This window comes from Colletotrichum gloeosporioides (assembly GCF_011800055.1).
Source record: "Colletotrichum gloeosporioides strain Lc1 chromosome Unknown consensus_103, whole genome shotgun sequence".
Taxonomy (NCBI): Eukaryota; Fungi; Ascomycota; class Sordariomycetes; order Glomerellales; family Glomerellaceae; genus Colletotrichum; species Colletotrichum gloeosporioides.
In genome coordinates this window covers 422,999-439,242 of record NW_025544748.1, presented here as the reverse complement: position 1 = coordinate 439,242, position 16,244 = coordinate 422,999, and the positions used below count along the sequence as shown (strand labels likewise).

The window sequence follows — 16,244 nt, the reverse complement described above, 5'->3', positions numbered from 1 at the left end:
ACATTTCAAAACCTTCACGTATGTCCATTCTGGGTCAAAAGCCGTAAGCAACTTGCATTATCGCGACCTTCACCATCTCGTCAACTCGAATTCTGGGTATCATGCTTGACCACGTCCCGAAAATGCCTGTCAATGTTCTCCCTCCGATGCTCCACTCTGGGGAGGCCCAGTGTCCGGATGACGACTGGACTGGTCTCCGTGACAGGGCAGAGCGACGGAAAAGACAGAATCGCTTGAACGTTCGAGCTCACAGTATGTAACCTGCCCTTTTTCCAACGAGCTTTGGTGACGAACTAGTCGAGCAGGAAAGAAGAAAGCCCTAGAAGCTCTCCAGAAGAAAGATAGTCAAACACAGGATGACGGAGATTTCTCATGGGAGAGAGCGGTTAAAACTGCTGGCACAGCGCCCAGAATCCAGATTCTCCAATGGGTACCGCCAGCGAAGTCATGCCAGCTGGGGTCTGAAGACCCATCGAAGTCCTCTGGAAGCGGAAATGAGGTAGCAGATGGACAAGATGTTCAAGCGATAGTCCGTTCATCGCGTCGTCGCCTATCCGCCTCCAAACTTCGTGCCAAATCGAAGCTCCCCGGCACGGTTCCGCCATACTATCGAAACCCCGCCAACTGGTTCCCCCTTTACCGAGATCATCTCATCCCGCTGGTCTACTACAACGTCTTTCGAGCGACAATCACCAACATTCACATTCTCTCTCTCACCTCTCTCCTGGAAAGCCCATGCACCCCAGACCTCCATTCCACTCCCCTCTTCCCCGCCCCATCCTCGATCCCACCCACGCTGCTTCCTACCGCTTTGCAGAAGTCCACAGTTCACGAAAACTGGATCGACATATTTCCATCAGGAGGCATGCGAGACAACGCCATCCGCTATCGAGATATCTACGATCACCGTGAGATGTGCATCGACCTCGTGGGCTGTTCAGAAAGTACTCAATGTAGCGACCAACCGGGTATCATAGCCTGGTCTGATCCATGGCATCCGGACGGCTGGGAAGTCACTGAGAAATTCGTCAGAAAGTGGGGATTCCTATTGAAGGGTTGCGAGGATGTGATGAGGGCGACTAATCGATGGCGGGAGATGAGGGACGAGGAGCCACTGGTCTGGGAGCTGGAATGAAGAACAACTTGTTGTGACATTATAATGTATTGGGACCCTGGGGTTGCTTGTGAATAATCAGTCCTCTTTCTCCACGGATTATTGTCTACACCTAGTCGGGATTTTTTTCACAGCTCTGAAGATCCATTCTGACACCATGCCTCAATACACATATCTGAACTGAGGAATCTCCTTATCCGTCTTGTCAAGTAGGTTCAGCGGGACATGGTCCCCGACCCCGACATCGAGAACCTCTCCGATGCTGTCTCTGCGCTTGTTCTCCCAGATGAGGTAGTACCGGAGCGCAAAGCACGTGAGAACTCCGATGCCGTAGCAGATCAACATGGCCAGAAATCCAGACCTGTATGACGGAGCCTCCCATTCGAAAAAGAGCTGAGGGCCGATGATGTTTCCGGCGCAGTACGCAATGAAGATCTGTCAGTGTCAGTCTCGTAATGTCTCCATGAAATCCAAAGAATAGCACTCACCATGGCGTTGACAGTGGTCTTCTTAGTGAACCCGCCAAAGTTGCCCGAAGACATCGACAAGATCATCGGGAAGTTGGCGCTGTACGCAATCGTCAAGCAGTACCCCATGAACCTCGCCCACTTCAACTCGGGCGTGATCTGCCTCACCATGGCCGCACCCACAATCGACACAGCCAGGTTCCACGCCATCCAGTATGTCCGGCTGTTTTTGAAGTAGGTGCTTCCTCCGGTGGCCATCAGCACAAAGACAAGCTGGAACACGGACCCGAGCATCTGCACCAGCAGAGTGTTGAGCGTGCTGAAGCCCATACCCTTGATCACGATTGACCCAAACCCGTGGACACCGCCGTTGGCGATCTGCGCGCTGATTTGGATTGTGAAGAGCAGCCAGGCCTTGATGTCTGTGAGGGCCTCGATGCACTGGTTCCACTTGAAAGTGTCGCTCTTGATGCCGGTCATGTTCTCCGCCACGCGCTCAATGGCCTTGATGCGGTCGGCCTCGTTGAGGAATCGGGCTTTAGTGGGGGTATCGGGGAGGAGGAAGAAGATCGTGAATGACCAGGCGGTGGTGATGCCTCCGAAAATGAGGAAGACGGCCTGCATATGAAATTAGCGGTTGCCGATAAGCATGGAAAGGGAAGCGGCATACCTTCCACGGAGCGATGCTCTCAATGTGGCCAATGGCATAGGCCACGACTCCACCAAAGATGCCGGCGATGGTGTTTCCAAGGAACCAGGCTCCATGTCGCAGAGGTTGCTCAGAGCGCTTGTACCACATGGAGACGACGATGGATAGACCTGGGGCGATGGCTGCTTCAGCGACACCGAGCATAATGCGGTTTGCAAGCAAGCCAGCGGCATTGAAGCAGACGGCGGTCAACATCAAGATGATGCCCCAGACAAGACTGAGATGTCAGCTTGCGCTCGCCATATAGCCAAGGGCTCGACCTACACTGAAGTGGCAATCATCTTGCCGACGGGGAGGCGGACCATGGCGACGCCGGCAGGATACGAAGCGACGAGGTACCCAAAGTAGTAGATACTACTCGCCCAGGAGTACTCGGAACCGGAAAGGCCCATGTCGTCTCTGAGACCCATGATGGCGGTGTAGCTCAGTGCGGACTTGTCGAGAAACTGGAAGAGGTACGACATGGCCATGACGGGCAAAAGGCTGTAAGGCCATGTCAGTGAATGGACACCAAGTTTTCAGCACAGAGTTACCACTTGCCACATATCAATTCTGCGGAGGATTCTCTTGTCCTCCTCTGGGGTCAAGCCTTGGCCTGAGATGAAACCGTCGCCAATGTCTTTAAGCGTCTGGTCCGCCTGGCCGACATCGTCGATGGGAGTCTTTTCCAGCTTTTCCGTCATCGTTGCGGACAATTGAAGGCGAAGGGAGCAAGAATGCAGCAGGTTGGACTTCGGGTAGCGACTCAGATGCAACGCAGGGACGACGGGTGAAGAAGATCTTATAAGTCGATCAGCAACACCCCGACAACGAAGCCAAGACAGTGAACGCGTGATTGTTATCACACCAGCTCAACTCGACAGGATGGATGTCCGAACCCGGCCAGCCCAATGCGGAATCGCACAACTGGTTATCCACGGGAATCGATTCCGCGCGGCGATGATAGACGACGTCCGGATTACTTCGTGGTGTTATTCCATCGAATTCGCCGCCTGACTGATAGCCGCTGATAACACACGATAGCCGACGCGACTTTGCATTTAAACATTAGCCGATTCCACGACCCCGGCCGGATCCTTCAGCAATGCGGGGAAACCAACGTCCAAGGGGGCGGATCATCGTGTCACGCACGGCATTGGTTGAGAAGCTCAAGAGGCGGGGATGCTGTCAAAAAGACCAGGCAACCTACCGGAGGTCTCAGATAACAAACAACCCCACCTCGCCGGACTGGAACCGCTCGCGCACATCAACTCGTCTGCCCAGCTTATTCTGCATCTCAATGATCTCTTTCAAGAAGACATGAGCGCGATCGAGGTTCTTGCCAAACCGACTCATGCCCTGGAACCGGCTGAGCACCCACTCCCTGTGCAGCAAGTCATCCGTCTCAAGCGCGACCATGAACAGCGGCCACGCGATGCGCGTCATGGACTCATCGCCTTCATGCTTGAAGGCCTGGAAAGCTAGGTTCATGATCTCGCGCAGGGCGTTGCGTTGGCGTGTGGAGAGCATAGGGGTGTCGTTGAAGCGAGTCAGGCGGAGGAACTCTAGCACGACGGCGTGGTAGTGTGGGACGATGCCACGGATGTTGGCGACGAGACGGTGGGAGTTGTCCGTGCTGATGGACAATTCCGCTGCGACTTCGAGAAGCTCGGTGAACTTCCAGCCAACTTGCTGGATGGTCATGTCCACCGCCATGATGCGCTGTTGTTGTGAAGCTTCATCCTCGTCATTTGACAGGTTCGCAAGCTGGGCGATCATGAAGCGCAGCTGGCTGCATGCGCCGAGAAAGGCGTACACGTTGCGGTTCTCGACGTCGTCTAGCAGCTCGGCTTGAGGGTAAGCATCTGCCCACATGCTGCGGTACAGCGGGTTCGAGAAGCGATGCAGCCTCTCGAAGCTGTCGAGCGGCTGGAAGGGACTGTTGGGGATCCCGGTTCGAGTGATACCGTTGCTGGCATCCAGGGCGCCCATGATCTTGTGCAGAGCACAGTTCAGCTGCCCGCCTAGTCCGTACGATGCTGCAGCTGCATCATGCAGGGCGATCCAGACCAGCATGCGCGCCGAGTACAGCGACAGCCGCGATCCGTTCTCGTCTTGGCCCCGCCGGGTCAGGGCTAAGCTTTTCCTGCTGGTCTCGGGCGAGGGGGCCGGTAGTTGGAGAAGCAGGTCTTTAAATCGATGTTGGAGTATCAAGCTTGCGCCGGTGAGATGGTTGGAAAGACCCTGGCACTTTCCATCACCGTACTTTTGCTCGTAGAGGAGCATGAGATACAACGCGGTGCAGACCGAATCGAGATCCAGCGGATCATTGCCGTCGCTGCCAATGGTGTCAGCCATCATCCTCAACGCCGACGAGTAATGCTGCAGAGGCGTTCTCGGGCCCCGGGCTTCCTCGGCATCCTTGTTACGGCGGAACTCCAGCTCTCTTCCGCCCAGGGCGAGGACCACGTGCATCACCATGGGGTCCGTCTGCGCAATGTCGAACATGATGGAGTACAGAGAGAAGTCGGGGTTCTTGGTGTGATTGAGCTTAGCGAAGCTCGTGCGAAAGTACCGGATCGCCTCGTGGTCAGCCGACGACAGATCCAACGCGCATGCGCCCGTAGCCGGAGCCGACGGGTTGAAGAGCGAGAGCGTCTTGCTCTGGTCCAGGTTCGCGACGGCCTGCGCCCAGCTCGGCAAGCCAGGCGACCTCACCTCCCCAGACGCAGCCGACGAGACGGACGATAGCAGCTGATCCTTGCTTTTCTTGCCTCGCTTGGTGAGCTTCATGCGGGGTGCATAATCGCAGAGGAGCCGCAGGCGGGTGCAGCGGTGGCAGTTCGGTCTCTGCTCGTCACACTTGACCTTCTTTGTGCGGCATGTCCAGCAGCCGTTCCTCGACCGCGGTCCACTCCGGCCCTCGCCCGTGCGCATTGCCGGAGCCGACGCCGTGCCCGGGTGGGTGGTGGGATCGGCTTCTTCTGCGTGCTCATCGGCTGCGGCAGCATGGTGGTCATCAGGCGTGGAAGCCGCGGCAGCATCGTCGGCTGCAGTCGCCGGACTACTGCTGTCACCACCAGGAGAGCTCCCCTCGTGCTCCGTGGGCGAAGAGCTCATTGGCGGTCGCCTAAAGACTGAGCAGTGGTCGGCTGTGTCGGCGGTATTGTCGCGGGATTCTGAGGCGTCAGAGTGGAGGCACAGAGCTGGGGGCCCTTTGACCGGTGTTCGGGTTTAGGCGGTTCTCAAAGCGACTCGTTGTGACTTGTGTGAGAAGGCGCGCATATGGATGGACATGCGCTTTGATGTGGGTTCGTTTGGATGGATATACAACGGGCTCTTCCTGCGAATATCTGTTGTGTAACAGTTTGCTCTCGAAATAGCCGACGAGACAAGAGCGTTGTGTTTTGTGCTCGAAGAAGGTCAAAGAGATAAAGTCGACTGACTGATCAGATGAACCAAGTGGAGGTGGCTGGCTGTCGTCGCCTGCGCGCCGCCGTTTAGGCGATGGGCGGATTGTTTATCAGGTTGAAAATGCTGCCAAAACTGCCGACCGTCGGCTATCTTTTTGCAGACTCGTCTTGGTGGTCGGCAAGCTGAGAGCTCCGATTGCCGATGGGCTCTTGCACCTGTTCTCCAGTTGGAGCATCCCTGTCTCTTTGCTCATCGATAGCGCTGCTCCGCACCCGGCAGCTTATGATGCTGTAATTTGTAAAGATACCGTGATTATTCTGGAACGTGGCGAGAGTCGTATATTGAGATCCATCAGCTCCCTATCTGTCAAAAAGAGAGCTTGCCCAATTTTGAGTTCCTTTCAGCTCGAAGTGTGTCTTCTGCGATCCTAAACTCTGCGTTCTTGACACTGCAACCACATCATCCATATCCGTCCAGCATGTCAATCATTGAGATCCCTGCCGCTGCTCCTGCAAGCGAGCATACCACCAACCAGGCGTTAGAAACAACGCAGGGATTCGATCTCGAAAAGGCGCGCGCCATCATCAACTCTCATCTCGACGACCTGAACTCGTCCCTACACAATGATATCAACAAAACGCTTCACGCAAACCCAGAAACCGCGTACAAGGAATTTTTCGCCCACGAAACGATCACCAACTACCTTGAGAAGCAGGGGTTCACGGTGAAGAGGCACACGTATGGTCTGGAAACCAGTTTCGAAGCTGAGATTGGCACCGGTGGCCGCCAAGTCGTGGTCTGCGCCGAGTACGACGCCCTCCCCGACATTGGGCACGCGTGTGGCCACAACCTCATCGCGACTTCATCAATAGCAGCTTTTCTGGGAGCGGCGCAGGCGTTGTCAGAGTTGAAGATCCCCGGTCGCTTGCGAATTCTCGGAACTCCAGCAGAAGAGGGCGGCGGTGGCAAGGCCAAGCTCATCGATGCCGGCGCTTTCAATCCCCCTGAAGATGTGGCTGCGGCTATTATGGCTCATCCCACAGCTGCACACCAAGGCGGTAGCGGTGACGGGTCGTCGGGTCTCGCAGGCTTCAAGCTGATTGCAAGCCACAAGTTCAGAGTCGAGTTCCGCGGAAAGCCGGCGCATGCGGCTGGTGAGCCGTGGAAGGGCTTGAATGCACTGGATGCGGCCGTTGCGGCGTACAGCAACGTCGCTCTGTTGAGACAGCAAATCCAGTCTGATGAGAGAATCCACGGAGTCATCGAAGTTGGAGGCACCGTTCCCAATGTCATTACGGATTACACCAGGATGAACTGGAATGTGCGCAGCCCCACGATTGCTCGCGCCGATGCTTTGTTGAAGAGGACGAAGGCCTGTCTTGAGGCTGGTGCTGCGGCCACAGGTTGTGAAATCAACTACATTGTGTGAGTTACCTCTAGATCTCCCGCTGCTCTTGCTGACAGAATCACCAGCGCGCCGACGTATGCCAACCTTCGCGCCAACGACACGTTATGCAAGACATACGTCGAAGACATGGCGGCTATCGGGGAGACCATCAAGCTTCACCAGGCTGAGCCTTTCAACGCCTCTACAGACATGGGCAATGTATCTCACCTCGTTCCCAGTTTCCATGGTGCCTTTGTCATCCCGACATCACCGGATGTTGCAGGCCACAACCCGAAGTTTGCAGCTGCGGCGGCGACGGACGAGGCTCATGCTGCGGCTATCAAATGTGCCAAGGGTATGGCTATGCTTGCCATCCGTGTTCTCACGGACGATGCTATCGCACAGGGTGCCAAGGCGGATTTTGACGTACCGGATGAGAAATAAATAGCAGGTAGATTTAATGAACATATATCTCTAGAACAGTCATGTATCACGGTCACTGCTTGACCGACTAGGGCTTTTGCACAGACACACAAGATTTCATAGTGCTTTCACGTCAACCTGTGCTCCTTTCTTCTGCTCTTCCTCCAACTCCTTCTTAACTTCCTCAATATCCACTCGCGCTACCTTTGCGTCGTCTCCATCGAAGACTCTAGCAACTTCTTCAAGTGTGAGGTTCTTCGTTTCCGGGTAAAAGAAGTAGACGAACAGCAGGTAGCAGAAGTCTAGTATCTGAAATATGTTAGAACTCTCTGAAAGGTATGAGGCCATGCCCTTTACTTACGGTATAAAACATGGCAAGAACCCATGCATGGCCTGCCGCTGTGAAATTGTCCCATGCAATCGGGTTGGTGTAGCTGTCAGTACTCGTCAATATCTCACATTGAAGTAAATGCTGGCATTGCTGCAACTCTTGACTCACCTTCCCAGAACAATTAATCCCTTGACAAAAATGGTTGAGATGACTCCCGCCTTAGCTCTCAAGCTATACGGCATGATTTCCAGAGCGTAAGCGGCCATGATGCCAGTCCACGCGATTTGATACGATAGACTGAAGAGCCAAATGAAGGCAATCTGTGGATAACCAAATCTCGCCAAGTCGTGGGTTCGTTCGTATTGGGAACTGACAATCGTCCAGCCCATGTACATGAAAACCATGCCCGTGGTGGCGGTAAGGAATAGCGGCCGACGACCGAAGCGGTCGATAGTGAGGGAGAAACCGACTGATACAACGAGTGACATCAAGGTTTGGCCACCGCTAAGCTATCAAAGCCGAAGCGTCAGTAAATGGATTCTTTGAGAACGATTGAGACTTACGAGGACTTTGTTTGTCTGGTCTTTGATACCAGCGCCTTCATAAATCTTATTGGCGTAATTAGAAAACAGATTAGTACCGCTGTATTGAGACACCATTGCTAACGAAATCAAGATGACCACTCGGTATCTATTTCCAGCATATCTCGCAAAATCCAAGTAGCTGCTCGACCTCCCATGTTGGAATTCGAGAGCCAGTGTTTGCTTCATCTCACGGAACTCAAAAGCGACAGTCTCGTTTGTTCTGTCTCCGTTCCCATGGTAATTGGCAAGCATCTGTTCCGCCTCCTCGTAACGTTCCTTGGCAATAAGCCAACGGGGGGACTCCGGTATCCACCATATGAGGGACAGCACAAGAAGTCCAGGAAACGCTTGAAGGATGGTCAAGGACCGCCACGACCACTCAGTGGAAATCTTGATTGTGCCAAGTGCAAGCCAGGCGCAGAATGTCGACCCAACGCCGTACATGCAGTTAACAATGGCAGAAATCTTGGCGCGGTGTTGGGGATGAGCAATCTCGGCGATGAGAAGGCCGGCTCCGTTGAACGAACTGCCGAAACCGAGAATGAAGCGACCGGCCATGTACACTGTCACGTTGATTGGATGGTAAGCCTTTGCTGCCAATAATTTTAGGGGTTCTTGAACTGTAGCATACTTCCTTGGCTGCTCGAGAAAGCGCCGATGAATGCTCCAATGGTTTCAATGACACAGCCGATGATGATGGGTACCTTGCGGCCATAATTGTCCGCAAAGAATGGCCTAGTCATTGGAGTCGATCATCAGTCCCGCTCAATTATTCTGATGATACCCGTTCTTCAGCTTGACTCACACCATCCAGAAGCTGCACAGAGACCCAATGTCGAGAATCGCAACGATGATCCCAAGTCGTCCTCCAGTCGGATGTTCAAATGAATTCTGCCATTGATCCATAACTTGGGAAGTGTTCATAAGCTTCCTGCAATTGCGTTTGATCAGCTTAAACTTCGTTCCGTCGCGAAACATAGTCAGTTGTTAGGACTCACGCGTCAAAACCGGTGGACGCAGACATGGCCATCAAGATGGCACACCAGAAGTACAACTTTCTTAACCCTGGGTCCTTCCACCAGGTGACCTCTGCAAATTGGGGAGCTTCGGCTTGGGCTGATTGAGCCTGGACCCGTTTAGCCCCACGGCCTAGAGCATTTCGAATCATGATGCAGGAATTCGCCCTTGCTAGTGAGAGAAAGTCAAGGGCAACACGAGAAAAAAAAGAGTGAATTCAGAATGAATGTCGAACGGCACACTTGCTCCAGCCAGTAGAACGCGACACACTATCGTCTGTCAAATCTGTAGGACGGCCTAGAGATTTAAGTGTTCACAAGCCAGCCCCGTAACGAGGAATCGTTTGAAGTCGGGCGCACAGATTACCGTAAACCTTAAGTACGGAGTAGAGCAAACTTTGGTGGGATGAGACGTCGTATATCCGCCAAGACATTGGAGATCAAATGTTCATTGAGCCGATTGAAACCCGTACACGAGTAGAGGAGGAGGGATTACCCTGCGAGATATCGGAAGTTTGGGTGGTGGAAATCAAACGGAACATCAAGATAGCGTGTAGGACCGGCAGTTGACGCAAGTGAATCAGATGTCGTCTCATTGCTGTCCTGAGGCTAGGAACCTATGAACGGCTCATCCCAGCTTCATCCCACAACGGGCCGGCTCTTTCCCATACCCCGCTAACCGCCCGTACCCCACGCCCTTGCTGGACCCAGTATCTTAACGTGACTTCAATGTTTGTAATCTGCATGTCATCGGAGTGATGATTGCGCTAGTAATTGATTAACGACACTGAAGCACCAAATTGCTGTGCCTGTCTATGGCAAATGTCCGTCATATCCCGCGGCGATGAGTCTCGAGTTGGCCTCCCAGACCTCCTCCGGAATTTCCTGCTCAATTTGGAACCCCTTTGCTGGATATTCCCGAATCCTTACAAGATCTCCCACCATAATGTTCACAACCAGCTCCTCGGGGTTTTCAGCGTCGAAGTAGTCCTCAAATCCGAACTCAGGGCTGGTGACCGTAAATTCCGTCTGCGCATCAGGCCACTGCTTCCGAAATGTCGCATAAGTGCGTCTCTCCATGTAAGGCTTCTGTACCAAAACGAAGCTATCGGCCTTCAACCCCTTCTCCTTCAACAATGCATACGTGAAGCGCACGTTCTCGCCGGTGTTCGTCGACCGGGCCTCCACAATGATCTTGTCGTGGGGGACGCCCATGCCCTGCGCGATTTCCGCAAAGACTTCGGCTTCGGGCTTTGAGAAACGGCTCTCTGTAAGCTTCCCTGCACCGCCCGAGTAGATAAGGTACTCGCCGTAACCGTCGAGGAAGAGCTGGGCAGCGCGGGAAGCTACGCGTGTATCGAGGCTGCAGAGGCAGAATACGGCGGAGGCGGGGCGGAGGGGCATGCCCATGCGATGGTAGTTGTAGATGGTCTTCGCATCCTGGTCGGTTTCGAGGTTTTGAGCAGACATTTTGCAGTCTCAAAAGCTAAGCTTTCTCAAGACGTAAACGACTATCACGATCAAAGGATTTGAGTTCTTGCGATGTTGTCGAAGAGATTGATGACTGCGATATGCAGGGGGAAACCATTTTAGGGGGTTTAGTCAGCAGAGGCGGCGCTAATGCGCCATTGACTGCCAAGGACTGCAAGTCTCTGATCAGAGAAATCTGATTAGCTGGGGCAGGCGTATACTGGGTTTGGCGTCTCTTGATGTATGTACTTATCTGAGAAGAAAGCATGATATGGAACTGACGGCTTAGAAACAGCTTAGAAAGCAACTTGCCTTCTACAAGGCAGCTAGCCATCAGAGGCTATGGGGAGTTCAACCGTGATATGACAATAGTCTCGGCACATGATATTAGTGGAGTGTTGTGACGCAAAGGTTGAGGTCAAAGCTTGAGGCTGAAAATATGTTTTTTTTATCAGCCTCATCAGAACAATGCTGTTATGTAGGAATGCCTTTATCCTATCAGTGAAACATCTGGCAGGGCTGAGAGGTCGCTTGACACCGGCCTGCGCAGCTTCCTGGAAATCTTTGTGAGATCTTGGTTGCCCCAAAGCTTTGGCCATGACCTCAAACTTGGAGGCCAAAGAAAATTTCTTTGGAAACCCGGTGAAGATTCCTCGTCACCAAGAAAACATAGGTATCACAGAGAGTACTGAAGATGACATATTTATGGCATGAAAGAAACATTGGGGGCCATGAGAAGACCCTGAAAACCCCAAAAGTCCTAAAGCATATAATACTCAGAGAAGGCCCAAGTCTAGAGTTTTCTGCATCACAAGCGTCGCCTTACCCAGAAGTTGTTTTCGCATCGCTCGATATTGTCCAGTCAGAGTCCCCAAAAATGGCTTACTCGAGTCTCGCAATCGCCTGCATGGATGAATACACCACACGAAAACTCGATACATCAATCAAGGATTTACAAGATCATCTTTATGATATTGCTGATTTCCGAGCGGGTGAAGACGAGCCTTCGACGGCCGAATGGCTCTCAGATCGCCAGGCTCATCCAGGCATATTTGCTCAAGCACGCTCTACAGTTTCCGAACGACACGTCGAGTCGCTTCAAGAGCAGGCAGGAATCGAAGATCTTTGCATCAACGAGGTCATTGAGTCACGGTACCGCGAGGTTCTTGTGGAATTTTACAACATCCTGAGCCAAAAGCGAGAAAGTGAGTATGGGGAATTATTCAGGATCAAAGAGCTCCAGTCCGACAAGCGCACGAACGATTCTGCCGCTAAAAGAGCAAGGAAGAGAAGGTTTTGGGACCGCCAGAGAGCGTCGGTCATACTTGCACAATAGGCACGGGGGATCACTCTCTTACTACATACTCTGCCTGAAGCAATGGATGGGTTGTAAGTCTCGTTTAAACGTTGTGAAATGAAAATCATGAAACATAGCCAGACCGCCAAAATTTCCGGTGCATGCGCACCATGTACTCCATACCTAGTACTCGATGGCTCCTGTCAAAGAAAATAGTAGTATGGAGAAGTGATAATAGGGTTAATAGCAGCGACGGTAAAGGTAGCCATGATAAGGACGACATTAGCAGCGACGACGATAGTAAAAGAGGATATATAGCCACAGGAAAAGTTATCGCTCTACCACTGGGGGAAAAAAACGCGTTCTCTTTAGGGTGCCCGATCGGTTTTGCATGCCAAGTGTGTAAGGGCAAGACGTCACACTGCGGAAATATCGAGAGCCCGAGGCGAGTTCACTATGTTGGAAAGCCTGATGTTGGCTGTTTCGCCAAGTCCTTCAGCTGCGTTGGCAAGTCCTGTTTCAGCAGGCTGAAGAGACGATCATTGAACCAACAAACAACCGTCACACCTGACGTTCAATCGTGCAGAAATACTTGCCTTAGTGCTGACTAGAATCGTTATGTTTAGGGATATTTGGAATCGGATTTGAGAAGGCTTCCAATGAGAACAAAAAGGCCCCAATTCTTATCTACTTTGCAATACTACAGATGGGGCTGAGCTTGACGTCAACGTTCCACAGCCTGAAGTTATTTTAAGGCTCCAGAAGGAGGCGGGCGCGAAGTAAGAAATAAGGCAATAAATAATGATGACGACAGTTGGTTTTGCTGCCACCATTTCTTACTGTTTCTTCCACGGAGCGTCTCTCACAACCGCACGACGCACACATCCCAACCAGTACCTGCACCAAATCCAGAGCGATGACTACTACACAGGGCTACAGCACTCTCGAGTGGAATCCTCGACAACCACCCGAAGCGATGTCTGGAATTGAAGTAATTCCTAACTACGGAGTCAATAGATGGGACGAAGAGGGTCGCTATCTTCAACCAGACACGAATAAATATCACAAGCCTCCAGGGCAGAGTTATGAATTATCAGATGGGCAACCATCGAGCTCGGACTCCGATGCTATGAGCAAAGGACAAGGACGGAAGTTTTGTGGTTTTTCCCGACGGATCTCCATCGCAATACTCGTCGTCTGTCTGCTAGTGGTCATTGGTGCCATCGCTGGTGGTGTTGCTGGGGGTTTGCAAAAAGGGGGAAGCCCCTCCAAGAGTGCACAAGTTGTAGGAAGCATTCTTGACACGACAAGGCTCGCAGCTGCGAACAGAACCATCAACGGGTCAATGCAGCACACTGTCCTTTTTCAGGACGGTAACGGCGCCCTGATGACACGCTATCGAATGACACCTTTATCAGAGTGGAAATCCGTCAACTTGACACTCAAATTCGCGTCTTCGAAGGAAGATGAAAGAGTCGAGCTTCCACCTGGTGCCCCATTGGCGGCTCTTTCGTGCGCGGATTGGGGATGTGGCGACACTATGGTCGTCTACCTCGGGACTGACAGAATTCTTCATGGTATCAGAGATGATAGTGAGAGAGGGAGTGTCGAATGGTACCCAAGAACCTCTGTTGCGACGGCAAATCTTTCGGCATCTCTCAATTCGCAACTAGCAGCTTCAATAAGCAAATCATTCTATGACGATGAGGAAGGCTTCCAGCGGCTCGGAGTCCACCGTCTTCTAGCGTACCAAGATTCAGACGGCCACGTTTTTGTCTCCAATGACAGCAATAAGTGGGTTCCAAAGTCGGTGGACGACCATTTGCCAAACCTCACGACCGGAACAAGTCTTGCCATCATTTCTCAACTACGCGGTGTGGAGCTAGACAAAGTCAGTCTGGTGTCTAAAGTGACGGGCAGGACCGACGCTGCCACGACGGAGTATGCCATGCTGGAAGCAACATATCCATTAGCCGAAACAAATGATACTTGGACTCGCGGTATGCTACAACATCCTCTTCCTCTACCGAAGTACGCTTCTCTTGGGATTCTAACGACGTAAATTAGGCTCCGAAATCCTTGACGGGATCGTGCTTCCCGAGCTCTCGGCAGCTGAGTCAAAACAACAATTTGCCGTCACGATGCGCAACAATTGGAGGGAAAGTGTTTACCTCATCCTTTCATCCAACGGCACAATATCTGGTCGCATAGTTGGGCCGCGCAATGAAACCATACCAAATATCCAGGTTAGAGAATCTGGCGAGCTAAAGATGGCGAACTTCTCCGCTATCGCGACGACGATGGACGGGTTTCTTTACGGCTTCATCAACGATACAATAAGTGAGTATTCCTTCGATGCGTCGGATTCTTCAATCTTGAATTTCGAAGGGATTGTCTACGATAAGTCCGTCTCGGGAACATGACCTACACCAAATCTGTAGACGCTTGTTAGTGCAAACAACGATCATGACGTTTCAGCAGGGGTTGTATTCCGGGTCTCTTTTCTTCTCTCGGCTACATAAACATGTGTTTGGGCTTGTGTTTCCATGAGTTTAACTGCTGTAAACCACATGTATCCATATTGTTCTTGTGCCCCGCTTGATATCTCTGTTCATCTGAATCACTACTGCGATGCCACCCAGGCAGCAACAAGTTGCGGCAGGTCCCGCACGAACTCTGTTCGCTTCGGAATCCATCCCAGCTCAGCTCTCGCGCGACCTGAAGTTAAGTTACAAACCAACGCCAGAGCCTCAAAGAAGGGATTTCCACCGCATCCAACGTAGTAGAGTGCTCCTTTGGCGCCGATCAGCTGCTTCACCTCCTCCATCATCGTCGAAATCGGAATCGTCTCGCTGACAAAGTCGAAAACAGGCCAAGATCCGAAGGTGGGAAGACGGTCCACAACTAGCACGAAACCATCTGCCAGGTCGTCCACGCAAACGACTCCAGTGCGAGTCTCTTGGTAGGCAGGAATTTCAATGGTGTTTTCGTCGCCACTCTTTGCTGCATCCAGCACCTTGCCCCACCAGGCTGTCATCACCCAAGAGCCTCGTCCGTAGACAGCGCCGGGCCGTACAATAGCAACATCTAAGATGTCCCGAGACTTCAGCACGACCTGCTCGTGAGCCGGTCGCCAAGCGACGGCTGTAGCGGGCTTGTCTGCAGCAAGGAATGTGCCTGGGACCGAGTTGTCGCTGATGCGCTGATCGCGAGGAGAGCCATGGACCCATGATCCGGAACAGTAGACAAATCCAAGTTTGGGCCCAATGGATTTCTCCGCGACAAGCCTGGAAGCCCTATCTTGAGCAGCTCCAGTGACAGCTTCAAGGATCGTGGTCGCGTCACTGTAGGCTTGGGAAAGATCGATAACCACGTCGATACGGTTTTCCGCAATAGTAGCCTTGACGAAGTCGACGTCAGACAACTCTCCAATAAGAGGTTTCACTTCGTTTGATGCAAGAAGTTTGGTTTTCGTGTCGCTTCGAGAAGTAGCAAAGACAGTGTAGTTTCCGGAACGAATGAGAGCCTGAGCGACGGCCAGGCCAATGTAGCCAGCTCCACCAAGAATGAGAACGCGAGCCATTTCGGAAGGTTGACAGCTTTTGATGATATAACGTGATAGTATGATTCGAAGGCAATTCAAAAAATATTGAATGTGCGGTGGGAAGATGATGAAGCTGAAGCTTTTTACTGGAATCAAAATGCAGCGTGTCTTGACCATTTTTATGTTACAACTGTGAGACAGCGACATCTCATAGTCATTGAAATGGTGCTCATTTTTACGATTGTTATCCAGGATGCCTTGCTATTTCCACGGACGAACGATGGCCGCGGGCCTTGTGTTGGGCTAGGTGGCTTGACTAGCGCTGAGCCATCTCTCAGGCTCTGGGTCACGGTCTTTGTGAGTGCGCTTTGCAACTACTCCAGTCTTTTTGGACTTCTTCAAGCTTAATAATCCAAACTTAGCAGCCATTCTTCTTATCAGTGCGTGCGAACATGTTGTTAGGCATAGCATGATGATCCGCATTCCCGTGATGAGTGACTAAGCCTGGC

General features: G+C 52.3%; 8 protein-coding genes across 8 annotated transcripts; 3 read left to right on the top strand and 5 right to left on the bottom strand.

Annotated features, from left to right (window-relative positions):
- Positions 1-122: 122 nt before the first annotated feature.
- On the top strand, positions 123-1,135 carry GCG54_00003974 (uncharacterized protein; the record flags this gene model as incomplete). The annotated part of the gene is made up of 2 exons (XM_045404031.1): positions 123-252; positions 306-1,135. 2 exons carry the CDS (start codon positions 123-125, stop codon positions 1,133-1,135), a joined length of 960 nt encoding a protein of 319 aa, XP_045257231.1.
- A 141-nt stretch (positions 1,136-1,276) lies between these two features.
- On the bottom strand, positions 1,277-2,973 carry GCG54_00003973 (putative transporter; the record flags this gene model as incomplete). Its single annotated transcript, XM_045404030.1, has 5 exons — positions 1,277-1,549; positions 1,603-2,199; positions 2,252-2,507; positions 2,555-2,773; positions 2,834-2,973. 5 exons carry the CDS (start codon positions 2,971-2,973, stop codon positions 1,277-1,279), a joined length of 1,485 nt encoding a protein of 494 aa, XP_045257230.1.
- Positions 2,974-3,487: 514 nt separating this feature from the next.
- On the bottom strand, positions 3,488-5,389 carry GCG54_00003972 (Sterol uptake control protein 2; the record flags this gene model as incomplete). Its single annotated transcript, XM_045404029.1, has 1 exon — positions 3,488-5,389. The coding sequence occupies one exon, from the start codon at positions 5,387-5,389 to the stop codon at positions 3,488-3,490; it is 1,902 nt and encodes a 633-aa protein (XP_045257229.1).
- A 772-nt stretch (positions 5,390-6,161) lies between these two features.
- GCG54_00003971 (Peptidase M20 domain-containing protein 2) lies at positions 6,162-7,514 on the top strand (the record flags this gene model as incomplete). Its single annotated transcript, XM_045404028.1, has 2 exons — positions 6,162-7,108; positions 7,148-7,514. 2 exons carry the CDS (start codon positions 6,162-6,164, stop codon positions 7,512-7,514), a joined length of 1,314 nt encoding a protein of 437 aa, XP_045257228.1.
- Positions 7,515-7,610: 96 nt separating this feature from the next.
- On the bottom strand, positions 7,611-9,576 carry GCG54_00003970 (Arabinose-proton symporter; the record flags this gene model as incomplete). Its single annotated transcript, XM_045404027.1, has 7 exons — positions 7,611-7,802; positions 7,855-7,927; positions 7,993-8,333; positions 8,388-8,971; positions 9,040-9,143; positions 9,214-9,339; positions 9,407-9,576. The coding sequence occupies 7 exons, from the start codon at positions 9,574-9,576 to the stop codon at positions 7,611-7,613; spliced, it is 1,590 nt and encodes a 529-aa protein (XP_045257227.1).
- A 661-nt stretch (positions 9,577-10,237) lies between these two features.
- GCG54_00003969 (uncharacterized protein) lies at positions 10,238-10,894 on the bottom strand (the record flags this gene model as incomplete). Its single annotated transcript, XM_045404026.1, has 1 exon — positions 10,238-10,894. One exon carries the CDS (start codon positions 10,892-10,894, stop codon positions 10,238-10,240), a length of 657 nt encoding a protein of 218 aa, XP_045257226.1.
- Positions 10,895-13,107: 2,213 nt separating this feature from the next.
- GCG54_00003968 (uncharacterized protein) lies at positions 13,108-14,614 on the top strand (the record flags this gene model as incomplete). Its single annotated transcript, XM_045404025.1, has 2 exons — positions 13,108-14,191; positions 14,304-14,614. The coding sequence occupies 2 exons, from the start codon at positions 13,108-13,110 to the stop codon at positions 14,612-14,614; spliced, it is 1,395 nt and encodes a 464-aa protein (XP_045257225.1).
- Positions 14,615-14,814: 200 nt separating this feature from the next.
- On the bottom strand, positions 14,815-15,774 carry GCG54_00003967 (uncharacterized protein; the record flags this gene model as incomplete). Its single annotated transcript, XM_045404024.1, has 1 exon — positions 14,815-15,774. The coding sequence occupies one exon, from the start codon at positions 15,772-15,774 to the stop codon at positions 14,815-14,817; it is 960 nt and encodes a 319-aa protein (XP_045257224.1).
- Between the last annotated feature and the right edge of the window lie 470 nt (positions 15,775-16,244).